At 39.9% G+C, this 24,390-nt stretch overlaps 2 protein-coding genes across 7 annotated transcripts in view; both read left to right on the top strand.

The window, feature by feature from the left end:
* cadps2 (Ca++-dependent secretion activator 2) overlaps positions 1-12,877 on the top strand; it is a 270,218-nt gene extending 257,341 nt beyond the window's left edge. For all 6 annotated transcript variants that reach the window (XM_065003005.1, XM_065003008.1, XM_065003007.1 and 3 more), the window contains 2 exons: positions 8,396-8,500; positions 11,785-12,877. In XM_065003005.1, coding sequence (XP_064859077.1) covers positions 8,396-8,500; positions 11,785-11,955 — 276 coding nt within the window. In that variant the 3' untranslated portion in view covers positions 11,956-12,877. The remainder of the gene's footprint in view (positions 1-8,395; positions 8,501-11,784) is intronic.
* Positions 12,878-15,859: 2,982 nt separating this feature from the next.
* On the top strand, positions 15,860-19,276 carry LOC115145441 (fez family zinc finger protein 1-like). Its single transcript, XM_029686972.2, has 4 exons — positions 15,860-17,011; positions 17,113-17,247; positions 17,608-17,740; positions 18,031-19,276. The coding sequence occupies exons 1-4, from the start codon at positions 16,217-16,219 to the stop codon at positions 18,282-18,284; spliced, it is 1,317 nt and encodes a 438-aa protein (XP_029542832.1). The 5' UTR covers positions 15,860-16,216; the 3' UTR covers positions 18,285-19,276.
* Positions 19,277-24,390: the final 5,114 nt, after the last annotated feature.

Raw genomic sequence — 24,390 nt, forward strand, 5'->3', positions numbered from 1 at the left:
TCAAGCATGGTAGTGGCTGCATCATGTTATGGGTATGCTTTGTAATCGTTATTAAATGGGGAATTTTTTTCACGATAAAATAACTAAATGGAGCCAAGCACAGACAAAATACTAGAGGAATTCCTGGTTCCATCTGATTTCCTCCAGACACTGGGAGATTAATTCACCTTTCAGCAGGACAATAACTTAAAACACAAGGCAAAATATACACTGGAGGTAGTTACCAAGAAGAAAGTGAATGTTGCCAAGTTACAGTTTCGACTTAAATTTGCTTGATAATATATGGCAAGACATGAAAATGGTTGTCAATGATCAACTACCAATTTGACAGAGCTAGAATAATATTGTACAATCCAGGTGTGCAAAGCACTCCGAGACTTACCCAGAAAGATTCACAATTGTAATCTCTGCCGAAGGTGATTCTAATGTGTATTTATTCCGTGCTGTGAATACTTATGTAAAAGAGATATTTCTGTATTTCATTTTCAGTACATTTGCGAAAAACTCTAAAAACGTGTTTTCACTTTGTCATTATGGGGTATTGTGTCAATGGGTGAGAGGAAAAAAATTATGAAATACATTTTGAAATCGTCTGTAACAACATAATGTGGATTAAGTTACAGGGTATGAATACTTTCTGAAGGTACTGTAGATACATACATAGATAGTGTAGGTGTATAGTTAGTAGGTGTATGTATAGTAAAGGTTAATGCACTAGATAGTGTAGGTTTAAAGATAGTACAGGTCTATAGTTGGTATAGGTGTTTAAAGTAGATAGTCTAGGTGTATAGATAGTATAGGTGTATACAGTAGATAGTATAGGTGTTTATAGTAGATAGTATAGGCGTATATACAGTGCCTTGCGAAAGTATTCACCCCCCTTGGCATTTTTCCTATTTTGTTGCATTACAACCTGTAATTTAAATTGATGTTTATTCAGATTTCATGTAATGGACATACACAAAATAGTCCGAATTGGTGAAGTGAAATTATATATATTTTTTATATATACAAAACGGAAAAGTGTTGCGTGCATATGTATTTTGCTATGAAACCCCTAAATAAGATTTGGTGTGACCAATTACCATCAGAAGTCACATAGTTAGTTAGATTGCACACAGATGGACTTTATTTAAATGTCACATGATCTCAGTATATATACACCTGTTCTATAATGCCCCAGAGTCTGCAACACCACTAAGAAAGGGGCACCACCAAGCAAGCTCCACCATGAAGGCCAAGGAGTTCACCAAACAGGTCAGGGACAAAGTTGTGGAGCACCATTAAATCCATAATTTATAAATTGAAAGAATATGGCACCAGAACAAACCTGCTAAGAGAGGGCCACCCACCAAAACTTACAGACCTGGCAAGGAGGGCATTATTCAGAGAGGCAACAAAGAGACCAAAGATAACCCTGAAGGAGCTGCAAAGCTCCACAGCAGAGATCGGAGTATCTGTCCGTAGGACCACTTTAAGCCGTACAATCCACAGAGCTGGGCTTTACGGAAGAGTGTCCAGAAAAAAAGCCATTGCTTAAAGAAAAAAATAAGCAAACACGTTTGATATTTGCCAAAAGACATGTGGGAGGCTCCCCAAACATATGGAAGAAGGTACTCTGGTTAGATGAGAAATTCTTGAGGGAAACCTGTTTCAGTCTTCAAGAGATTTGAGACTGGGACGGAGGTTCACCTTCCAGCAGGACAATGACCCTAAGCATACTGCTAAAGCAACACTCGAGTGGTGTAAGGGGAAACATTTAAATGTCTTGGAATGGCCTAGTCAAAGTGTACAGTTGTAGGTGTACAGGTGTATAGTTAGTATAGGTGTTCACAGTAGTTAGTACAGGCGTGTAGATAGTACAGGTGTATACAGTAGATAGTATAGCTGTAAAAGTGTATAGCTAGTATAGGTGTATACAGTAGATAATGTAGGTGTATAGATAGTATAGGTGTATAGATTATATCGGCATAAAGATATTAAAGCTGTATAGATTCTATAGGTGTGTAGATCGTATAATTGTTTACAGTAGATAGTAATGGTGTATAGATAGTATATGCATATGGATAGTATAGGTATATAAAATCGGCGTGAAAAGAAACTCATTTTCAACTGCGTTTATTTTCAGCAATCTTAACGTGTAAATATTTGCATGAACATAAGATTCAACAACTGAAACATGAACTGAACAAGTTCCACAGACATGTGACTAACAGAAATGGAATAATGCGTCCCTGAACAAAGGGAGGGTCAAAATCAAAAGTAACAGTCAGTATCTGGTGTGGCCACCAGCTGCGTTAAGTACTTCAGTGCATCTCCTCCTCATTGACTGCACCAGATTTGCCCATTATTGCTGTGAGATGTTACCCCACTCTTACACCAAGGCACCTGCAAGTTTCCGGACATTTCTGGGGGGAATGGTCCTTGCCCTCACCCTCCGAACCAACAGGTTCCAGACTTTCTCAATGTGATTGAGATCCGGGCTCTTCGCTGGCCATGGCAGAACAATGATATTCCTGTCTTGCAGGAAATCACGCACAGAACGAGCAGTATGGCTGGTGGCATTGTCATGCTGAAGGGTCATGTCAGGATGAGCCTGCAGGAAGGGTACCACGAGGGAGGAGGATGTCTTCCCTGTAATGCACAGCGTTGAGATTGCCTGCAATGACAACAAGCTCAGTCCGATGATGCTGTGACACACTGCCCCAGACCATGACGGACCCTCCCAATCGATCCCGCTCCAGAGTACAGGCCCCGGTGTAACGCTCATTCCTTCGAAGATAGACGCGACCATCATCCCTCGTGAGACAAAACTGCGACTAGTCAGTGAAGAACATTTTTTGCCAGTCCTGTCTGGTCCAGCGAAAGTGGGTTTGTGCCTTTAGGTGAAGTTGTTGCCGGTGATATCTGGTGAGGACCTGCCTTACAACAGGCCTACAAGCCCTCAGTCCAGCCTCTCTCAACCTATTGCGGATAGTCTGAGCACTGATGGAGGTATTGTGCGTTTCTGGTGTAACTCAGGCAGTTGGTGTTGTCTTCCTGTACCTGTCCCGTAGGTGTGATGTTCGGATGTACCAATCCTGTGCAGGTGTTGTTACACGTGTTCTGCCACTGCGAGGACGATCAGCTGTCCATCCTGTCTCCCCGTTGTGCTCTCTTAGGCGTCTCACACTATGGACATTGCAATTTATTGCCCTGGCCACATCTGCAGTCCTCATGCCTCCTTGCAGCATGCCTAAGGCACATTCACGCAGATGAGCAGGGACCCTGGGCATCTTTCTTTTGGAGTTTTTCCAGAGTCCGTAGAAAGGCCTCTTTAGTTTCCTAAGTTTTCATAACTGTGACCTTAATTGCCTACCATCTGTAAGCTGTTAGTGTCTTAATGACCATTCCACAGGTGCATGTTCATTAATTGTTTAATGGGAAACAGTGTTTAAACCATTTACAATGAAGATCTGTGAAGTTATTTGGATTTTTACGAATTATCTTAGAAAGACAGGGTCCTGAAAAGGGGACGTTTCTTTTTGCTGAGTTAAGTTAGTATTGGTGTATACAGTAGGTATACTGTTAGTATAGGTGTATAGGCATATATACAGTGTAGGTGTATCGATTGTATATATGTTTACAGTAGATAGTATTGGTGTATAGATAGTGTAGGGAAATAGTTAGTATAGGCTTATACAGTAGATAATGTAGGTGTATTGATAGTATAGGTGTTTACAGTAGATAGTATAGTATATAGTTAGTATAGGTGTATACAATAGATAATATAGGTGTTTAGATAGTATAGGTGAATGGATAGTATAGGTGTAAACAGTAGATAATATAGGTATATGGTTAGCATTGGTGTATACATTAGATAATATAGATTGTTGTCACGCCCTGACCATAGAGAGCTGTTTCTTCTCTGTGTTGGTTGGGGCGTGACAGTGACTCGGGTGGGTTATCTAGGTGATTAATGATCTATGTTGGCCTGGTATGGTTCCCAATCAGAGGCAGCTGTTTATCATTGTCTCTGATTGGGGATCATATTTAGGCAACCATTTCCCCATTGTGCTTTGTGGGATCTTGTCTAGGTATAGTTGCCTGTGAGCACTTCATTGTGCTTTGTGGGATCTTGTCTAGGTATAGTTGCCTGTGAGCACTTCATTGTGCTTTGTGGGATCTTGTCTAGGTATAGTTGCCTGTGAGCACTTCATTGTGCTTTGTGGGATCTTGTCTAGGTATAGTTGCCTGTGAGCACTTCATTGTGCTTTGTGGGATCTTGTCTAGGTATAGTTGCCTGTGAGCACTTCATTGTGTTTTGTGGGATCTTGTCTAGGTATAGTTGCCTGCGAGCACTTCATTGAGTTTTTTGGGGGAGCTTGTCTAGGTATAGTTGCCTGTGAGCACTTCATTGTGCTTTGTGGGATCTTGTCTAGGTATAGTTGCCTGTGAGCACTTCATTGTGCTTTGTGGGATCTTGTCTAGGTATAGTTGCCTGTGAGCACTTCATTGTGCTTTGTGGGATCTTGTCTAGGTATAGTTGCCTGCGAGCACTTCATTGTGCTTCTTGTGATCTTGTCTAGGTATAGTTGCCTGTGAGCACTTCATTGTGCTTTGTGGGATCTTGTCTAGTTATACTTGCCTGTGAGCACTTCATTGTGCTTTGTGGGATCTTGTCTAGGTATAGTTGCCTGTGAGCACTTCATTGTGCTTTGTGGGATCTTGTCTAGGTATAGTTGCCTGTGAGCACTTCATTGTGCTTTGTGGGATCATGTCTAGGTATAGTTGCCTGCGAGCACTTCATTGAGCTTCACGTTTCGTTTTACGCTTTGTTTTTCTTTGTCTTTTCCTAATAAAGAGGATGGAAACATAACACGCTGCATCTTGGTCCACTCCTTATAACGATCGACAATTGTGTAGGTGTATAGGTGTTTACAGTAGATAGTATAGGTGTATAGCTAGTATAGTTGTTTACATTAGAGAGTATAGGTTTTTACAATAGATAGTATAGGTGTATACAGTAGATAGTATAGGTGTATAGATAGGATGGCACACAGATAGTATGGGTATAGATAGTATAGGTGTATAGATTTTAAAGGTGTAGATAGTATTGGTGTGTAGATGGTGTCGGTATATAGATAGTACAGCTGTATAGGATTTTGTTAATACCTGGATTTCTGCATAAATTGTTCTTCATCTAGGTCACAGCAATAGACGAACACAGTCTGCTTATGTGTGAACCCTTGGATTTAATAACTGGTTGACCCTCTGGCAGCAATAACCTCAACCAAATGTTTTCTGTAGTCAGGAGGAATTTCAGACCATTCCTCTTTACAAAACTGCTTCAGAACAGCAATATTCTTAGGATGTCTGGTGTGAACTGCTCTCTTGAGGTCATGCCACAGCATCTCAATCGGGTTGAGGTCAGGACTGGGCCACTCCAGAAGTCGTATTTTCTTCTGTTAAAGCCATTCTGTTGATTTACTTCTGCTGAGCTTCAGTTGGCTGACAGATAGCCTAACATTCTCTTGCAAAATATCTTTATAAACTTGGGAATTCATTTTTTTTTTTTGGCATTGATGGCAAGCTGTCCAGGCCCTGAGGCAGCAAAGCAGCCCCAAACCATGATGCTCCCTCAACCATACTTTCTAGTTTGGATGACATTTTGATGTTGGTATGCTGTGCCTTTTTTTCCACACATAGCGTTGTGTGTTCCCTCCAAACAGCTCAACTGTAGATTCATCTGTCCACAGAATATGTTGCCAGTAGCGCTGTGGAACATCCAGGTGCACCTTTGCAAACTTCAGATGTGCAGCAATGTTTTTTTTAGACAGCAGTGGCTTCTTCCGTGGTGTCCTCCCATGAACACTGTTCTTGTTAAGTGTTTTACATATTGTAGACTCTAACCTCTAGCGACGAGCAATCCCGTATCCGGGAGCGTAATCATAGCCTCAAGTGCATTACCATAACGCAAGTTTCCTATTCATGAAAATCGCAAATGAAATGAAATAAATATATTCAAACACAAGCTTAGCCTTTTGTTAACAACACTGTCATCTCCGATTTTCAAAATATGCGTTACAGCCAACGCTAGACAAGCATTTGTGTAAGTTTAGCATGGCATAATGCTATGCTAGGCTGTGCTGGCAGCAGGCAACATTTTCACAAAAATAAGAAAAGCAACCAAATTTAAATCATTTACCTTTGAAGAACTTCAGATGCTTTCACTCAGGAGACTCCCAGTTAGATAGCAAATGTTCCTTTTTTCCAAAAACGTCACGTTTGTTCATCCTGCTTGGCTGAGAAATCGACAGAAAAATACTTCAACTATAATGCATTAGCATAACGCAACTTTTTCTATTCATGAAAATCGCAAATGAAATTAAATAAATATATTAAAACACAAGCTTAGCCTTTTGTTAACAACACTGTCATCTCAGATTTTCAAAATATGCTTTTCAACCAAAGCTACACAAGCATTTGTGTAAGTATTGATAGCCTAGCATAGCATTAAGCCTAGCATTCAGCAGGCAACATTTTCACAAACAAGAAAAGCATTCAAAGAAAATCATTTACCTTTGAAGAACTTCGGATGATTTCAATGACGAGACTCTCGGTTAGATAGCAAATGTTCATTTTTTCCAAAAAGATTATTTGTGTTGGCGAAATAGCTCCGTTTTGTTCATCACTTTTGGCTAAGAAAAAGACCGGAAAATACAGTCACTACAACGCCAAACTTTTTTCCAAATTAGCTCCATAATATCGACAGAAACATGGCAAACGGTGTTTTTCACATATCTATTCGATAATATATCAGTTGGTTTCTCATCAGAAGCGAACGGAAAAATACTGCAGCTGGAGATTACGAAATAATTGCAACGGAGGACACCAAGCGACCACCTGGTAGATGTGGTCTCTTATGGTCAATCTTCCAATGATATGCCTACAAATACGTCACAATGCTGTCGACACCTTGGGGAAGCGACAGAAAGCCTAAGCTCATTCGTGGCCCATTCACAGCCATATAAGGAGTCATTGGCATGAGGCGGTTTTAAAAAATGCGGCGCTTCCTGATTGGATTTTTATCTGGGTTTCGCACTCAGACAATATCTTTGCAGTTTTGGAAACGTCCGAGTGTTTTCTTTCCAAAGCTGTCAATTATATGCATAGTCGAGCATCTTTTCGTGACAAAATATCTTGTTTAAAACGGGAACGTTTTTCATCCAAAAATTATAATAGCGCCCCCTATATCCAAGAAGTTAACAATGTTAGCATGTTACAGAGATTTCTGTAAGTCTTCAGCTGACACTCTAGGATTATTTTTAACTTCATTGAGCATTCTGCGCTGTGCTCTTACAGTCATATTTGCAGGACAGCCACTCCTAGGGAGAGTAGCAACAGTGCTGAACTTTCTCCATTTATGGACAATTTGTCTTACCGTGGACTGATGAACATCAAGGCTTTTAGAGATACTTTTGTAACCCTTTCCAGCTTTATGCAAGTCAATAATTATTAATCTTAGGTCTTCTGAGATCGCTTTTGTTCGAGGCATGGTTCACATCAGGCAATGCTTCTTGTGAACAGTAAACTCAAATTTTGTGAGTTTTTTTATAGGGCAAGGCAGCTCTAACCAACATCTCCAATCTCGTCTCATTGATTGGACCCCAGGTTAGCTGACTCCAATTAGCTTTTGGAGAAGTCATTAGCCTAGGGGTTCACATACTTTTTCCAACCTACACTGTGAATGTTTAAATGACGCATTCAATATAGACACGAAAAATACAATCATTTGTTTGTTAAGTTTAAGCATACTATGTTTGTCTATTTTTGTGACTTAGAGGACAATCAGATCAAATTTGATGACCAATTTATGCAAAAATCCAGGTAATTCCAATGGGTTCACATACTTTTTCTGGCCACTGTATAAAATATATAACACTTTTTTGGTTACTATATGATTCCATATGTGTTGTTTCATAGTTTTGATGTCTTCACTATTATTCTACAATGTAGAAAATTGTACAAATTAAGAAAAATCCTTGAATGAGTTGACGTGTCCAAACTTTTGACTGGTACTGTGTTTATGAATATATATATATATATATGTATGTATGTATGTTCCACCCACTTATAAAACCAAAGTTGCGCCCCTGCTATTTCCTGTTGTAATAACAACTCTTAACACATTCCAGACAACCGTTAGCGTATCCCTAGCCATCTAGCTTATCTAAATTACATTCGCTAACTTCTGTTACTTCATGGTTCATTCTTACATCCACATATTTGCCTTATGACATTGGACCTTGACATGTTGCTTTATCTACTGTGTACCTCAGTTCAAATAGATGCTGACTATTTGTGTGTGTGTGTGTGTGTGTGTGTGTGTGTGTGTGTGTGTGTGTGTGCACAGCAATGGTACACCAGCTCCATGAAGGGGGTGTGTGCGTGGCTGACAGACAGACTGGACCTTCAGCTCCACATGTACCAGCTGAAAACACTCATCAAGATTGTCAAGGTAACGCTTATTGTTGTGGTGTGAGTGTACACTGTCAACATTCACAGTAAGCTGTAGCCCTAATCAAGACTGTCAATTTTCTTTTCTTTTTTTTCTTCTTTTAATTTTTTTTTACCCCTTTTTCTCCCCAATTTCATGGTATCCAATTGTTAGTAGCTACTATCTTGTCTCATCGCTACAACTCCCGTACCGTCTCGGGAGAGACGAAGGTTGAAAGTCATGCGTCCTCCGATACACAACCCAACCAAGCCGCACTGCTTCTTAACACAGCGCGCATCCAACCCGGAAGCCAGCCGCACCAATGTGTCGGAGGAAACACCGTGCACCTGGCAACCTTGGTTAGCGTGCACTGCGCCCGGCCCGCCACAGGAGTCGCTGGTGCGCGATGAGACAAGGATATCCCTACCGGCCAAACCCTCCCTAACCCGGACGACGCTAGGCCAATTGTGTGTCGCCCCACGGACCTCCCGGTCACAGCCGGTTACGACAGAGCCTGGGCGCGAACCCAGAGTCTCTGGTGGCACAGCTGGCGCTGCAGTACAGCGCCCTTAACCACTGCCCGAGACTGTCATATTTCATGTTGGACATGAGGTATATGGAATCATGTGCTTTGTGAATAATGTTATTAATAATTACTTGGGAAATTATATGCTTTATTTTTTATATATCTGATTCTGAACATTTAGTCTAGTCAGCACCAGATTAATGCAGAGGCTTAAATGGGCTGAGGCCTAGGGGGTCCTAAAAGAAATAAATAAAGCAAATATATACTGTAGGTACACTGAGTGTACAAAACAATACAAACACCTTCCTCATATTGAGTTGCACCTCCTTTTGCCCTCAGAATAGCCTTAATTCTTCAGAGCATGGACTCTACAAGGCGTCAAAAGTGTTCCACAGGGATGCTGGCCAATGTTGACTCTGATGCTTCCCACGATTGTGTCAAGTTGGCTGGATGTCACTTGGGTGGTGGACCATTATTGATACACAGGAAACTGTATAGCGTGAAAAGTTGCAGTTCTTCTCGGTGTGCCTGGCACCTACTACCATACCCCGTTCAATGGCACTTAAATCTTTTGTCTTGCCCATTCACCCTCTGAATGGCACACATACACAATCCATGTCTCAAGGCTGACTTCTTTAAACTGTCTCCTTCCCTTAATCTACACTGATTTTAAGTGGATTTAACAAGTGACATCAATAAGGGTTTCATAGCTTTCACCTGGTCTGTTTATGTCATGAAAAGAGCAGAGGTTCCTAATGTTGTATACACTCAGTGTATTAAATAAGTAGTATAAAAAATATATATATTTGACTACAACCTCCAACCACAGGAGGACTCAGGAGCTCGCTCTCAATGAGTGTAGACAGCCTGCTGCTGCTCTGCTAATCATCAGATGGGGGAGGAAAGGAGGTAGGGGGCCCATGTGGGTATCTAGGGGGGCCTGCCTTGGATGGGTAACTGATTCAGGGCCGGCCCTAGCCTTTTGGGGACCTTAAGCGGGCAAAACATTTTAGTCGCCCCCTTTTGAGCGCAGAGAGAAAGTTAATTTCCTGCAACTCTAAACATTTTGGCATGGGGTGTAGAGAAAACATGTTGCAGTTTTATTAAAGTAAGTTTTAAGCAGTTCTAAACATTTTGCCATGGGGTGGAGAGTCATTTTTGAAGTTTTTAAATGATTTACCTGCAATTCTAAACATTTTGCCATGACTTATGTCATGTTAATGATATCTGAGTGAGAGTGACTAACACAATCAATGGGGGCCATGTGTGCCCGGTTGGTATTCGGGCCAGGATTACTACAAGTTTAGCTAGCTGGCTAGACTAACTTAAATAACAACACCTGTGATGGAAACCAGGTAGTTTCAGTACAATTTTATAAATGCAGACAGATCATTTGTTCATTCGACATGGTGGGATCTTTTTGTGTCTGTAAAATTAATATTGCGAGAAATGGTGGTGGAAATATTGATTTATAAATATTGATATAATAACGATAGAATCGAAGTGAACTTGGAGTCACACAATGATGTGCTGTGTTGTCCTCCCTCTGAGAAACCATGCATTATAATAGGCTACAGATTACATAGTTATGATGAACTTCACTGGGTGGTAAAGTGCACGGTGATGAGCTTCATGCTCCTTTCCAGTAAGTATCGAGGGTCTTATTTTTGGTGATATGATTGATGCTTGACTGCCGTTTGACAAATAAAAATGTTATTTCCATAATAATCCTATTTTATAGACTAGCCTACCTGCACAGCCTACCCACACTAGATCTGTGAGCTGTTGGCTAGAGCAGGGTTTTCCCGGTGCATCATCACGCACTGACTCGGTTTGGTGGAAACACCAATGATGGGGAAATTAGATTTTTTTTTGTTTATGCAGATTTTTTAATATTCACATGAAAATCTGTTGCCAATTGGATGGAATTGTGTATCCTACTCTGAGCAGTAAGTAGTGACCCCGACTGAGTTCCCCAACAGTACTCCTCACTGCATTCCCAGAAAGTTGGTTGGCCCTCTATGATGTCACGTAGGTTAATACATTGCTATGTTTTCAATTACAGTGCATTAGGAAAGTATTCAGTCCCTTTGACTTTTTCCACATTTTGTTACTGAATACTTTACCGAATGCACAGTATAAAGCCATTTTACAAAACTCCCACTTTACCTGTCATTACTAACCTTTAGAGATATGAGTTACCACACCTGGTCTCAGGGATGGATAACTGGTCTCTACTGAGTTAGTTAAATCAGATTAAATTTTTTTGCACTGAATTTGTTGAACAATCTTCAAATTGTTGTTAAATGTGATGTTTCAGAAAGCTGATTGAGGACCTTATTACTGATGAATATGTTTTTTATGACCCTGTTTTTCTTTCTGCTTGCATTTTGTATTTATATTTTGATGTGTATATTTTGTGTAATTTGTGTAGTTCAGGGCTCATCTGTTTAAAAAAAAATACCTTGGTCTCAGTAAGACTCCCTGGTAAAAAAAGAAGTATATTTACATTTGAAATATAAACAGTTATTGACACCTAGATTGAGTACACTCAGACATTGGAGCCCAATTTGGATGTACCTATTGAAGAAGACCACAGTGGCATTGAATCTGGCCTTTGTCCAAATCTGTTCATTTCCACTATTCAGCACACAACATGCTATTGTTCCACCATTCAAACCTGACAGTCTATTCTGTTCTGACCATTCACACTCGGTCTCTGTTTCACATTGTGAGACGCCTCCATGTTCTGTGTTTTTCTGTTTGGTTTCACTCACAGAAGACCTACCGAGACTTCCGGCTCCAAGGAGTCCTGGATGGAACCCTGAACAACAAGAGCTATGAGACCGTCTACAACCGCCTCACTGTAGAGGAGGCCACCATGGCTGTCAAGGCCGGCGGCGGTCTCCAAGGCATCACCATGAGGGACAGTGATGAGGAGGATGGGTGAACCTCTCCCTATAGCGCCAAGTCTGGTGGCCCTCGCATATAGACTGAAATGGGAAGTGTGCATGTATGTGTACAGGAGATGGAAGGGGTGGAGATTACGTGTGTGTGTGTGTGTGCAACAGAAAGAGATGGAGGGCTTGTAGAACACACACTTAAGTCTATGATAAAAACATCCATCGTTGTGATCCCCCCCTCCTCCCCTCCCCCACTTACTCCAGTAGTGGCTACCTTCACAGCCATAATGATAATGATGTCAGTACAGCTCAGTGGTCACCAACTGGTGACCTTCAGTGCAGTTTCCGTTTGTTTATTTAATTTGTTTGTTGGTTTCTTTGTACTTTATTTTAATAGTGATGTAAATCAAGAAAAAAGAAACAAGTTGTGCTCTTATGGTTACCTAGATACAATCATGCCAATTGAAACAGGTTTCAGAGGTCTCGCCAATTGCAAGTCCATTCTGTGGTAAATGTACAAAGTGCATTATGAGGACATTATGAGTACATTTCAGGGTGTTTATGAGGACATTGAGGTTGTTCTTACATAATCACACTGAAAGAGCGATGATACAGCCAATATACATATGTTTATGCTCTACTGTATGAATGTAATGCATTGGCTAAAGTGCTACATTGTCATTTAATGTATGTAGGCTATGCTTGAGTGTATTATCCCTCACAAGAGTTGGACACAATATACATTCAAAGCTGTGTCCAGTAGGCTAAAGCTGATTGATAGAGTGCATTATGTTTTGAATCTGAATTGATGTCTTAACTGTGATACTTCAATCAGTTTGTGTCAGTGGAGTTCAAAGACAAAACAAATGGGACAAAATATAGGAAATATATTTCTATTGTCTTCTGTGCACCTGTTTTTATTCAGGTGTGAATGTTCTAAGTGTTAGAATTAAAGTGTTTTTAAAGCAATCATGGTGTCTTGAATTTCTCCATAAACTATGTTAACAGCCCAATCTGTAATAAGGACCCTTTTACTGTTAAGGTGATGGACAGAGCTGGGGAAATCTAACACTCTCAAATTAGTAAATGGAGCTATACCTATTTTAAAGCTATACATTGTTTGCTAAAATACTTAAATCACAACAAAAACAAACAATTGAGTAAAGCAAAATATATAAACATTTAACTTGTGTTCTTCAAAAATAATTTACCATTACCTAATATACAAATTGTGACAAACTATTTGCCATCAGTTTTTAGTTTTTTTAGTATATGGCTTAATATTGAATAAAGCCAAATAGCTATTTTGTTTTGTTCTCAAAATGATCTGAATTTCAGAACTGGTAAATTTATTGCGACATGACAACTTCATTTCAACGAATCATCTGTTCAATTTTATCATGGCCAGCCTATACAACATGACACACACACAGTGTGTTTTCGTGGAGTTTACATCTTTTCAAAATAAATGCAAGTGATGGGGAGAAGTGAGCATCATGTAACCTCTGCTCACGTCCGTCTATGTCTCCGCTAGCATCACGTCGTTCTGCCGTGGACTTAACCAATCAGAATATCCCAAAATGTAGGCTATTCATTACTGACAAAATATAATTACACATTAGTTAATGATCGGTTAGTTGATGATTGAGGCAGTATTATAATTTGTGAAAACTTAAATCAGCCTAGGTCGAATGTTTTTTGCTAAAAAATAATCATAAGACAATATGAATTGGGCTACACTGCTACATTATAGGAAAGACTATAAGCAATATGGGTTAATTTTCAAATAACTAATAGGAGTCTACCGAAGGAGGTTTTTTATTTTGAAATAGGCCTATAGGTTAGTATTGGTCCGGAGCAGTGCATTTCCACAACAGAAACGAGTCTTTCCCATATTAAAGAGAAAGGTACTCCTACAGTTATGCCTATTAATTTTCCTTACACATCTGATAATAATGTGGCTTTCAGCATATAGGTCTAACCTTACATTATATTGGTGAAGTGTCATTTATTTTAGCAATGATTCAGTAACGTTTAGCGTAACAGGAAAGGTAAATAATATCTAATATATGCTATTTTTAATCATACTTATGCATTGAGATTAATAATAGGCCTAATGATAATGGTAAACCATGTAGGCCTATTGGCTGAAAACATTTATCGGGCTATACTTAGACGTATTATTCTTGTTGATATTATTGTTAGTAGTAGTAGTATTACTAGCCTGTTATTATTATTAGTCTATTATTGTACATCAACGTTTATACCTGAGCTGCGTCCTCATTGATTTACCTAAATGATCCTTGCAATAGAAGTGAGCAGTATCGTATTTTCTTCATGCCATAGACTAAGAATTTAAGGAAAATAAAGCACGGGATTAACGCAAATTTAAACCCAAATGTGGTGTAATTATACAAGATTTAAACGTCATTCAACTGATGACGCAAAATGTATAAATCTATGAAAGATGTATGGTTCTAAATCCCACCGCATTAATGAATAGCAAGCCAAGCCATATGGGTTTCAGTCAGGTCTCCAAAATCTTCAACAGAAAGAAATTCCAGCAGCAAGAATGCATCCCGCTAAATCTCTTAAAGCTATAGGCTATTTAACACCAAACAGCTAACTTTTTAACCAAGAAATCAACTTAAAATATAGTCACTTATGAATTTCGACAATACTGTATATATTTTTAATAACACTAATCATTACTCCAATAATTATGCAATAATAATAATAATAATAATGTATTGTTACTTTTAGTGCTACTTAAATTAGAAGAAAAAACGTCAATATTTTATTGTATATCTATTTATAGGCCGATCTCTTATAGTCGGTGAAATTCCTTCATTCATTTCTCAATGTAGCCTATATTTTTTTATTTCAACTGAAAGAACTCTAACACTGTAGACCGAAGTCTGAATAAAGATTGCTGTCACTAAAGAAATGTTCAATCAATGCGCATATTTACCTTTTCTTAATGTCATGATTGTCATTGAGCATCCGTCTGGATACGCCCAGATGAAACGTTCCACCGTATTACCAATGTGACTTCGCCCGGAACAGGGTACAAGCTTTCATTACTCTATATTTGCTAGAGTAGTCATTGCTCTGATACAAAGTAGGGTACACCTCTCTTGATTGCTCAAACTCTCTATAGTCCTTGAGGCACTTATGGAGCTCACCACTCACCGCGTGCACACTCCCGCAGTCACACCAGCTTTGGTGGGTTTGGTATAACACATAGGACACCGTTCTCACCATAGAATTAGAACAATTATTAATTTAATAAGATCTCTATGGCTCACCTTGAGCTCCCTCGTGTATACTGGCAGACTGCCTAAAAAAATGAATAGTTCTACTTAAATTAACTTTGTGTTTTATGTAAATACTGAAGTCTATATTCAGTACCCAAAATGTAAAGGCCTATAATTTAAGACAAGCACCAAAGGCCCTTGATCACAGCATGTAGCGTTGTATCCTAGCCTTTTGTCAAAATTGATCGACTATAATTAAGATTAGATAGTAATGTGTTCTTAATAGTAGTTTGTCTTATTAGTGAATTGCTATAGAGGTTTGGACACCAAATGTTTTATTTGGATGTATGTGCTATTGAGGTATTGTAGGCCTATAGAGAGTATAATTCTACTACTGTCTAATCTATTATTAATTACATGTCCTTGAATAGCCTATATGATTAGCATAATATGGATACGCCCATATTGCAATCACCCATTTGTAAAACCAATGCCTATTATTTTATATTGTTACATGCGTAAAATAGCATACAGGTAACCACACATACTGTATATGATGAGCGAAAAAATATGTCAAATGATGACATCCTCTGACCCCACACAGCGCCCGTCGTCTTGTGCGATTTCAAATGATGTCACATGAAGCCACAAGGGGACCTCAGATTTGCCAAACACTTTACAGTTGAACAAGACTGGCCACTAAAGAACACCTCATTCGCGACGCGGGTGACACACGCACCCATAGCAGAGGTAGAGGGGCCACAAGTGGAGAATTGATGGAAGAGAATTTAGTAATTATCTACTTTTTCTTCTTAGATGGTAACGATTGGTGAGGTTTTGGCTGTATTGACTCAACACGACACATTGAGCAGTCCCGCAAGACATAAGTGCTGATTGTCCAGAATCAACGTAAACGGGAACAGTGAGGGGGCTTGCGTCGACCCAGAGTGCGCCGAATGATGTCCTTTCTAGCGGGGCAGTGAGAAGGAATCAAAGGTATCTACAAAAGGAGCTCTAACCTGGCTTTCCAAAAGGTGTCGTTTTGAAAGTCATGGACAGTGCACTCTACCACTCAGCGGGAATTTTCGGCTCCCCCTCGGCTTCTGAAAACTTGACTGCAGGCGGAAAGATGATCACCCCCACCAAGCCTCTCGCTTTTTCGATCGAACGGATTATGGCCAGGACGCCCGAGCCAAAGTCAATACCTTTCCCCAACCTATTCCATCACACTCCGGTGGGTAGGCCTGAAGCAGACCCGAAGCAAGCTCTCAACATGACTTCATCATCACTACATTGCATGATACCATTCGTGCCACTGGCATACGAACCGGGTCATAAACTAAATATTAATGGATTGGATACGAGTCAATTTGAGGCTTCCTCATATAATTCAAATGAGTTGGTGGGCATTGGCTTGAACTATAAGAACGAACAACCAGATGTGAGCCCGTCGGTGGGACAATACAAACTCTTTCGACCGCGGGTGGTGAACCAGTCGTCTTTTCATGCCATGGGGGCCGTCTGCTACCTGAACTGCGGGGAGAGTGCGTGCCCACCCCCGGCCAGCATCGTAAATATCCACCCCATGGCCTCCTACTTTCTCAACACGCCGCTGCAACATGCACGCCAGAGAGCTTTTCTCGCGGAGAAAAATAAAGTGTCTCACTGCACAGACAGATACCCATCCGGAGTTGCATTTAAAGACATTTCCCAAACTCAACTCCATCACTACATGAAAGAGAGCGCACATATTCTATCCGACAAACTATTCAAGGGCTCTTCCAAATTGAACAGTGCTTGCGCAAGCGGCAAACCCAAAGTATTCACCTGCGAGGTTTGCGGAAAGGTAAGAACACACATTTCGTACATGTGGGGGTCTCTGCCTTACGGTCTGCTTGATTTAAACAATACTAGTAATTGTAGAATTATTTATATTTCTATTCACAGGTGTTCAATGCCCACTACAATTTAACGCGCCACATGCCCGTGCACACCGGAGCGAGACCATTCGTCTGCAAAGTATGCGGCAAGGGATTTCGACAAGCAAGCACCCTTTGTCGCCACAAAATTATTCATACTCAGGTATTCTATTCAATCATCATTATCATCATCGTCATCATCATGCCCAAAGCCGTTCACAATTACGCAATGTTCTATTTGTTTAAGCAATAGAAAAAAAACACAAAATAGGGCTACATCTTTGGAAAATGTTATAGAACAACGCATCAATGCCATGATTGTATTTCAGGCTATATTCATATTGTGGCCTGGTGTTGAACTGTATAGCATTTTTAACGTTCACTTGTAGTTCTATATACACAATCTTATTGAAAAGTATATAGCGTTGTTTATTCTATTTACCAATTTTACTGTACAGTTTTCGTTGGATCCCAAATAATACGTTTCTAAAATCACATTTGTTTCTACATATGCCCTTCACAGGAAAAGCCTCATAAATGCAACCAGTGTGGAAAAGCGTTCAACCGGAGTTCAACTCTTAACACACACACACGAATCCATGCAGGTTACAAACCCTTCATCTGTGAGTTCTGCGGTAAAGGATTTCATCAAAAAGGTGAGGAAGAATGTTAATCTATTCAAGTGTTTTGGATTATGTGATTATTTCTATTATGCGATTATTTCATTGCAATATCTGGATGTAATATGATTTATTCTGCTTTGAGAAAAATATATTGATTCCGTTCAGAACTAAATGTATGTTGCTCATTTCAACTCACACTAAATATACAATGAATGTATGGCTTAATGTATGACTTGGCTTAAAATGGGATTGACAACTAACTGTGGCACTGACTCTTAACAATATTGTTGACATCCACGTTCTTTTTTACATTGCTTTTCAAGGTAACTACAAGAACCACAAATTGACGCATAGCGGCGAGAAACAGTTCAAGTGTAACATCTGCAACAAGGCCTTCCACCAAGTGTACAACCTGACGTTCCACATGCACACGCACAATGACAAGAAGCCCTTCACGTGCCCGACTTGCGGCAAGGGATTCTGTCGGAACTTTGACCTGAAAAAGCACATCCGAAAACTACATGATCTCTCTGGCTCCAAATCCACTGCCACTCTCGTCACAGGCGAAACACACTAAAAAAGTCCCGGAGCTAAAACGCCAGCCGTTGCGCCTTTACGCTTATTTGCTCAAATCTGGAAATAAGCGTGCGAGTTTAGAAAATGTTGTGGACATTTACATTTGAGTCATTTAGCAGACGCTCGTATCCAGAGCGACTTACAGGACCATTCTATTAGTACATATTTTCCTTGAATTTTACATTATATAATGTCATTACACTGTTGTTTTCTTTAAATCTCAGGATTACTGTAAAATGTCAATATTTATTTGAAATTGTAACACAAATAATTTAAGAGAATAATTGAAGACTATATACAAATTATTTTTTGTTGTGATGAGTGTGGTAGCCTACCCCATTTTGTATGATGCCCTTGCTAAAGTTACATGATTTGCCAACATTTGTGTATATGCAAAGTTTTCAGTGTTGGGGAATAGCGAATTTCATGTAGTTCAACTATTTAACTACATTTTGCATAAACTTGGTGGTAGTTGACCTAAATTCAAATCTAGGTAGTGTTTTAAGTAGTTAATTACTCATTTTGTAGCTAACTACACACTACTTTTTTTGCTAAAATAAAATATGGTTGAAGTAGGAAATAATTTCCTTTTTTTGCTAACAGATCGGTTTAAGTCTCACTTGAAACATCGTTTTTGTGTTTAATAGGCTAAATTACACATTTTGTTAACCCCAATGTGATCCCTTGCAATTTGTAGCGCATGACATGCATTTCAGATTTACATATGATAGTTTTTCACAAAGTAGGTTGGATGTAGTGAACTACTTTTTCAAAGTAACTTCAGTTAAGTAAACTACATTTATCTTAAGGGCAGCTTTAGTGTAGCTTAACTTAAGTAATTGGTAGCTTGGTAAACTATATTTTCTGACTAGCTTCCCCAACACTGAAAGTTTTGCAAAAAAAACGACGTATTTGACACGTATAGGCTACATTGTTAAGCAGGTGCACATACTAAATCATGTAAGTTATGAAATGAAAATAATGACAATAAAATGAAACTGTGTATATGTCATATTGTGTCTGACATGTTTAAGAAAAAGGAATTCCATAAAACATTATTTAGAAATGGACATACATGGGCCAAACGATTCCCGTGATGGTAAAGGGTCTTTTAAAGTCTTTTGATAATAATCATCATCCGTTTAATTTTTTTTGCCTTTGACTAAGGATCTTACCATAATTGTGAGGTGTAAATGTAGGAAAACACTTCTATAGCCTCAGGGGTGTAAGGCTTGCATGTAATGTTATGCATGTCGGCTAGGAAAGCTATAGCCTTAATCTTTAGGACAGCTACCCCCTCTTGTGGACAGTATTGAGAAATACGAGTCTACCTGTTGACCCTTGTAGCCAAATAGGCTACAATGAAACAAAATTCTTCTGCAAATACGAGTCAACTGCGAACATCTTGGCAAAATGTTAAACTTTGTTTTATTAGGGAAAAAGTTCTAATTTGCATTGCACTGAGAGGCATTACCTGACCTTGCCTCTCACTAACAATCCAAAGTAATGCAGGCTCAGGATTCCAACCTGAAACGACTTCCATGCATTCAGGTTAACAGTGCATTCGGAAAGTAGTCAGACCCCTTGACTTTTTCCACATTTTGTTACGTTACAGACTTATTCTAAAATGGATTGAATAAAACAAATCCTCATCAAATTATACACAATACCCCATGATGACAAAGTGAAAACAGTTTTTAAGAAATGTTTGCAAATGTATATACCTTTTTTTTTTCTTTTTTTAAAATATACCTTATTTACATAAGTATTCAGACCCTTTGCTATGAGACTCGAACTTGAGCTTAGGTACATCCTGTTTCCATTGATCATCCTTGAGATGTTTTTACAACATGATTCAAGTCCACCTTTGGTAAATTCAATTGATGGGACATGATTTGGAAAGGCACACACCTGTCTATTTAAGGTCCCACAGTTGACAGTGCATGTCGGAGCAAAAACCAAGCCATGAGGTGGAAGGAAATGTCCTTAGAGCTCCGAGACAGGATTGTGTCGAGGCACAGATCTGGGAAAATGTCTGCAGCATTGAAGGTCCCCAAGAACACATCATTCTTAAATTGAAGAAATTTGGAACCACCAAGACATTTTGAGCAAACTGAGTATTTCGGGGAGAAGCGCCTTGGTTAGGGAGGTGACCAAGAACCCGATGGTCACTCTGACATCGCTCCAGAGTTACTCTTCCAAGCTCTAGGAAGAGTCTTGGTGGTTCCAAACTTCTTCCATTTAAGAATGATGGAGGCCACTGTGTTCTTGGGGACCTTCAATGCTGCAGACATTTTGAGCAAGCTGAGCAATTGGGGGAAAAGGGCCTTGGTTAGGGAGAAGACCAAGAACCCGATGGTCCTTCTGACAGCTCTCCAGAGTTCCACTATGGAGATGGGAGAACCTTCCAAAATGACAACCATCTCTGTAGCACTCCACTAATCAGGCCTTTATGGTAAAGTGGCTAGAAATAAGCCACTCCTTAGTAAAAGGCACATACCAGCCCGTTTGGAGTTTGCCAAGGGAAACAAGATTCTCTGGTCTGATGAAACCAAGATTGAGCACTGAATGTCCTTGAGTGGACCAGCCAGAGCCCGGACGTGAACCCGATCGAACATCTCTGGAGAGACCTGAAAATAGCTGTGCAGCGACGCTCACCATCCAAGCTGATAGAGCTTGAGAGGATCTGCAGAGAAGAAAGGGAGAAATTCTCCAAATACAGGTGTGCCAAGCTTGTAGTGTCATACCCAAGAAGACTCAAGGCTGTAATCCCTGCCGAAGCTGCTTCAAAGTACTGAGTAAAGGGTCTGAATACTAACGTAAATGTGATATTTCAGTTTTATTTTTAATATGTTTTTGCTTTGTCATTATGGGGTATTGTGTGTAGATTGATCAAGGGAAAAAACGATTTAATCCATTTTAGAATAAGGCTGTAACGTGAAAAAAGTGAAGGAGTTTGAATACATTCCGAATGCACTCTATGTCCAGGTTTGATCTCCCAGGCTATAGCTTTTCATTCTATGCAACTGATCTTACATTTGTTTATGGATCATAGGTTATTCTTCAGTTAGGATATTCACCATATTATAAAGAAGACTTGGGAAAAAGGTGGTGCATAATTCAATTAGACCTATCAGTGAATGGGCCAATGTTTTTACTTTTTGTTTTGAGAGAATATGACATGTCTGTATGGCATTTTCGATAAATATATCATGACATGTAGCCTAAGCCTGCCTTATGCAACACAAAGGTCACACACACACACACACACACACACACACACACACACACACACACACACACACACACACACACACACACACACACACACACACACACACACACGACTAGGACTAGGCTACCACTTCATTTGTGGGCAAGTGTGTTATGAATTGTGAAAAAAATGTCTGTCAATATCACTGACTTAGTCTGTTACCAGATATAGCCCTAAAGGTGGACAGAATGATCCTATACAAACCACTGCAGTTGTGCCCTTAATCAAGGCATTTAACCCCAAATTGCTCTCTATCCAGCATGTGCCTCTCAACACTTGTGTTTCTCGGGATGTAAGGGGAAAGGCAGAAATTAAAGTAATTACGGTTCTAACCAAATGGACTACAAAGGAAATGCTCTATTCTATTTTAAAAACTGGGTGCATCGAGCCCTGAATACTGATTGGCTGACTGCTGTGGTATCAGATCGTATACCACTGGAAAGACAAAATATTTATTTTCACTGCTCTAATTATGTTGGTAACCAGTTTATAATAGCAATAAGGAACCTCTGGGGTTTGTGATATATGGCCAATATACCACGGCTAAGGGCTGTGTCCAGGCACTCTGTGTTGCGTCATGGATAAGAACAGCTCTTAGCTGTGGTATGTTGGCCATATACCACACCCCCTTAGGTCTTATTGCGTAAATATTCTTGTTATTGACTAATGTATTTATTTTCAGTTTTCATATAATTTGAAAGGCCTACCATCAGTTATATTAATGGAGAAGTTAAATAATATACACTACCGTTCAAAAGTTTGGGGTCACTTAGAAATGTCCTTGTTTTTGAAAGAAAAGCAATTTAAAAAAAAATTAAAATAACATAAAATTGATCAGAAATACAGTGTAGACATTGTTAATTTTGTAAATGACTATTGTAGCTAGAAATGGCAGATTTGTTTGGTGGAATATCAACATAGGCGTACCGAGGCCCATTATCAGCAACCATCCCTCCTGTGTTCCAATGGCACGTTGTGTTAGCTAATCCAAGTTTATCAATTTAAAAGGCTAATTGATCATGAGAAAACCCTTTTGCAATTATGTTAGCACAGCTGAAAACTGGTGTTCTGACTAAAGAAGCAATAAAACTGGCCTTCTTTAGACTAGTTGAGTATCTGAAGCATCAGCATTTGTTGGTTCGATTACAGGCTCAAAATGGCCAGAAACAAAGTACTTTCTAATGTGGTCCATCACTTGGGGGGAATGGCCAAGTGATGGAAAATCTGATAGAAATGAAAGATCTGGTGTGCCTGAATGATGGATTGATGTAGCCACAATGAAAGAGTTTGACTTGGACCTCACTCTGGTATCTAGCTAAGGTGCAAAGCACTTAAGTAGTACTTGAAAGTATTTTTACATAAGTTTTTTGGGGGGTATCTGTACTTTACTTTACTACTTATATTTTTGACAACTTTTACTTTTACTTCACTACATTCCTAAAGAAAATGATGTACTTTTTACTCCACATATTTTCCATGACAACCAAAAGTACTTCAAATCAAATTGTATTAGTCACATGCGGCGAATACAACAGGTGTAGGTAGACCTTACACTGAAATGCTTACTTACGAGCCCCTAACCAACAATGCAGTTTAAAAAAAATCTGAATAAGAAATAAATGTAACAAGTACTTAAAGAGCAGCAGTAAAATATCAATAGCAAGACTATTTACAGGGGGGTACGGGTACAGAGTCAATGTGCGGGGGCACCTGTTAGTTGAGGTAATATGTACAGTGGGGAGAACCAATCCGGAAGCCAAGGAAGGACCCAATAAGGCCAACAAGCTATTGGCCAATAGCTTTAACATCATATGTATGTAAGATTATGGAACGTGATTACGGAGAGGCTAACTTACTTCCTGGAGAGCAGCGGTCTAGTATCGTCACATCAGAGTGGGAACGGTAGAGGAACTATGGACCCACTACTCTGCTTAGAAGCAGAGGTCAGGAAGGCTCAGGTGAAGGATGAGACTGTTGTAGCTGTCTTTTTTTGATGTGGAGAAGGTGTATGATATGATGTGGAAGGAGGGATTGTTAATCAAGCTTGATATTATGGGGGTAGGAGGAAGAACATACAACTGGATAAAAGATTTCCTGTTTGGAAGGTTTATCCAGGTGAGGGTGGGGAAGTCTCTATCAGGCTGGTGCATAATGACATACCACAGGGGATCGTTATTAGTCCTCTGTTGTTCTCAATCATGATCAATGATGTTTACTTTCAGGTTACATACCGATATTGGGAGGTCGATATTTGCAGATGATGGGCCCTTATGGAAGAAATGTGCCATACATAGTCATGAAGGTACAGGAAGCAATTGATGAGGTAGAGTGGTGGTCATTCATGTGGGGATTCAGGTTCTCTGTAAAGAAAACTCACAGTGTTCTTTACCAGGGGGAAGGTGGGAGATGAGGTATACTGGAGGTTATATGGAAGAAACTTGGAGAGGGTGAGGGCCTTCAGGTTCCTTGAGGTATACTTTGACACTACACTGACCTGGGCAGAACACATTGAGAGAGTGGTGGGAAAGTGTAAGAAGGTGCTAAATGTGATGCTCTGTCTGATGGGGAAGAAGTGTGGGGGGAGTGGGGGCTGGACGTTCCTCATCGAGGACCATGTATGTTGCATTGATCCGGTCTGACGGGGAAGAAGTGGGGGCTGGGCGTTCCTCATTGAGGACCATGTATGTTGCATTGATCCGGTCTGACGGGGAAGGAGTGGGGGGCTGGGCGTTCCTCATTGTGGACCATGTATGTTGCATTGATCCGGTCTGACGGGGAAGGAGTGGGGGCTGGGCGTTCCTCATTGTGGACCATGTATGTTGCATTGATCCGG

This window comes from Oncorhynchus nerka, linkage group LG17 (assembly GCF_034236695.1).
Source record: "Oncorhynchus nerka isolate Pitt River linkage group LG17, Oner_Uvic_2.0, whole genome shotgun sequence".
Classification (NCBI taxonomy): Eukaryota; Metazoa; Chordata; class Actinopteri; order Salmoniformes; family Salmonidae; genus Oncorhynchus; species Oncorhynchus nerka.

What these genes read in the sequence shown, in the direction of transcription:
- LOC115145441 (XM_029686972.2), top strand. Translation starts at nt 16,217, where the DNA reads ATGGACAGTGCACTCTACCACTCAGCGGGAATTTTCGGCTCCCCCTCG. An exon ending in ACAAAATTATTCATACTCAG is followed by an intron (nt 17,248 to 17,607) that starts GTATTCTATTCA and finishes TGCCCTTCACAG; the next exon opens with GAAAAGCCTCATAAATGCAA. An exon ending in TAAAGGATTTCATCAAAAAG is followed by an intron (nt 17,741 to 18,030) that starts GTGAGGAAGAAT and finishes TTGCTTTTCAAG; the next exon opens with GTAACTACAAGAACCACAAA.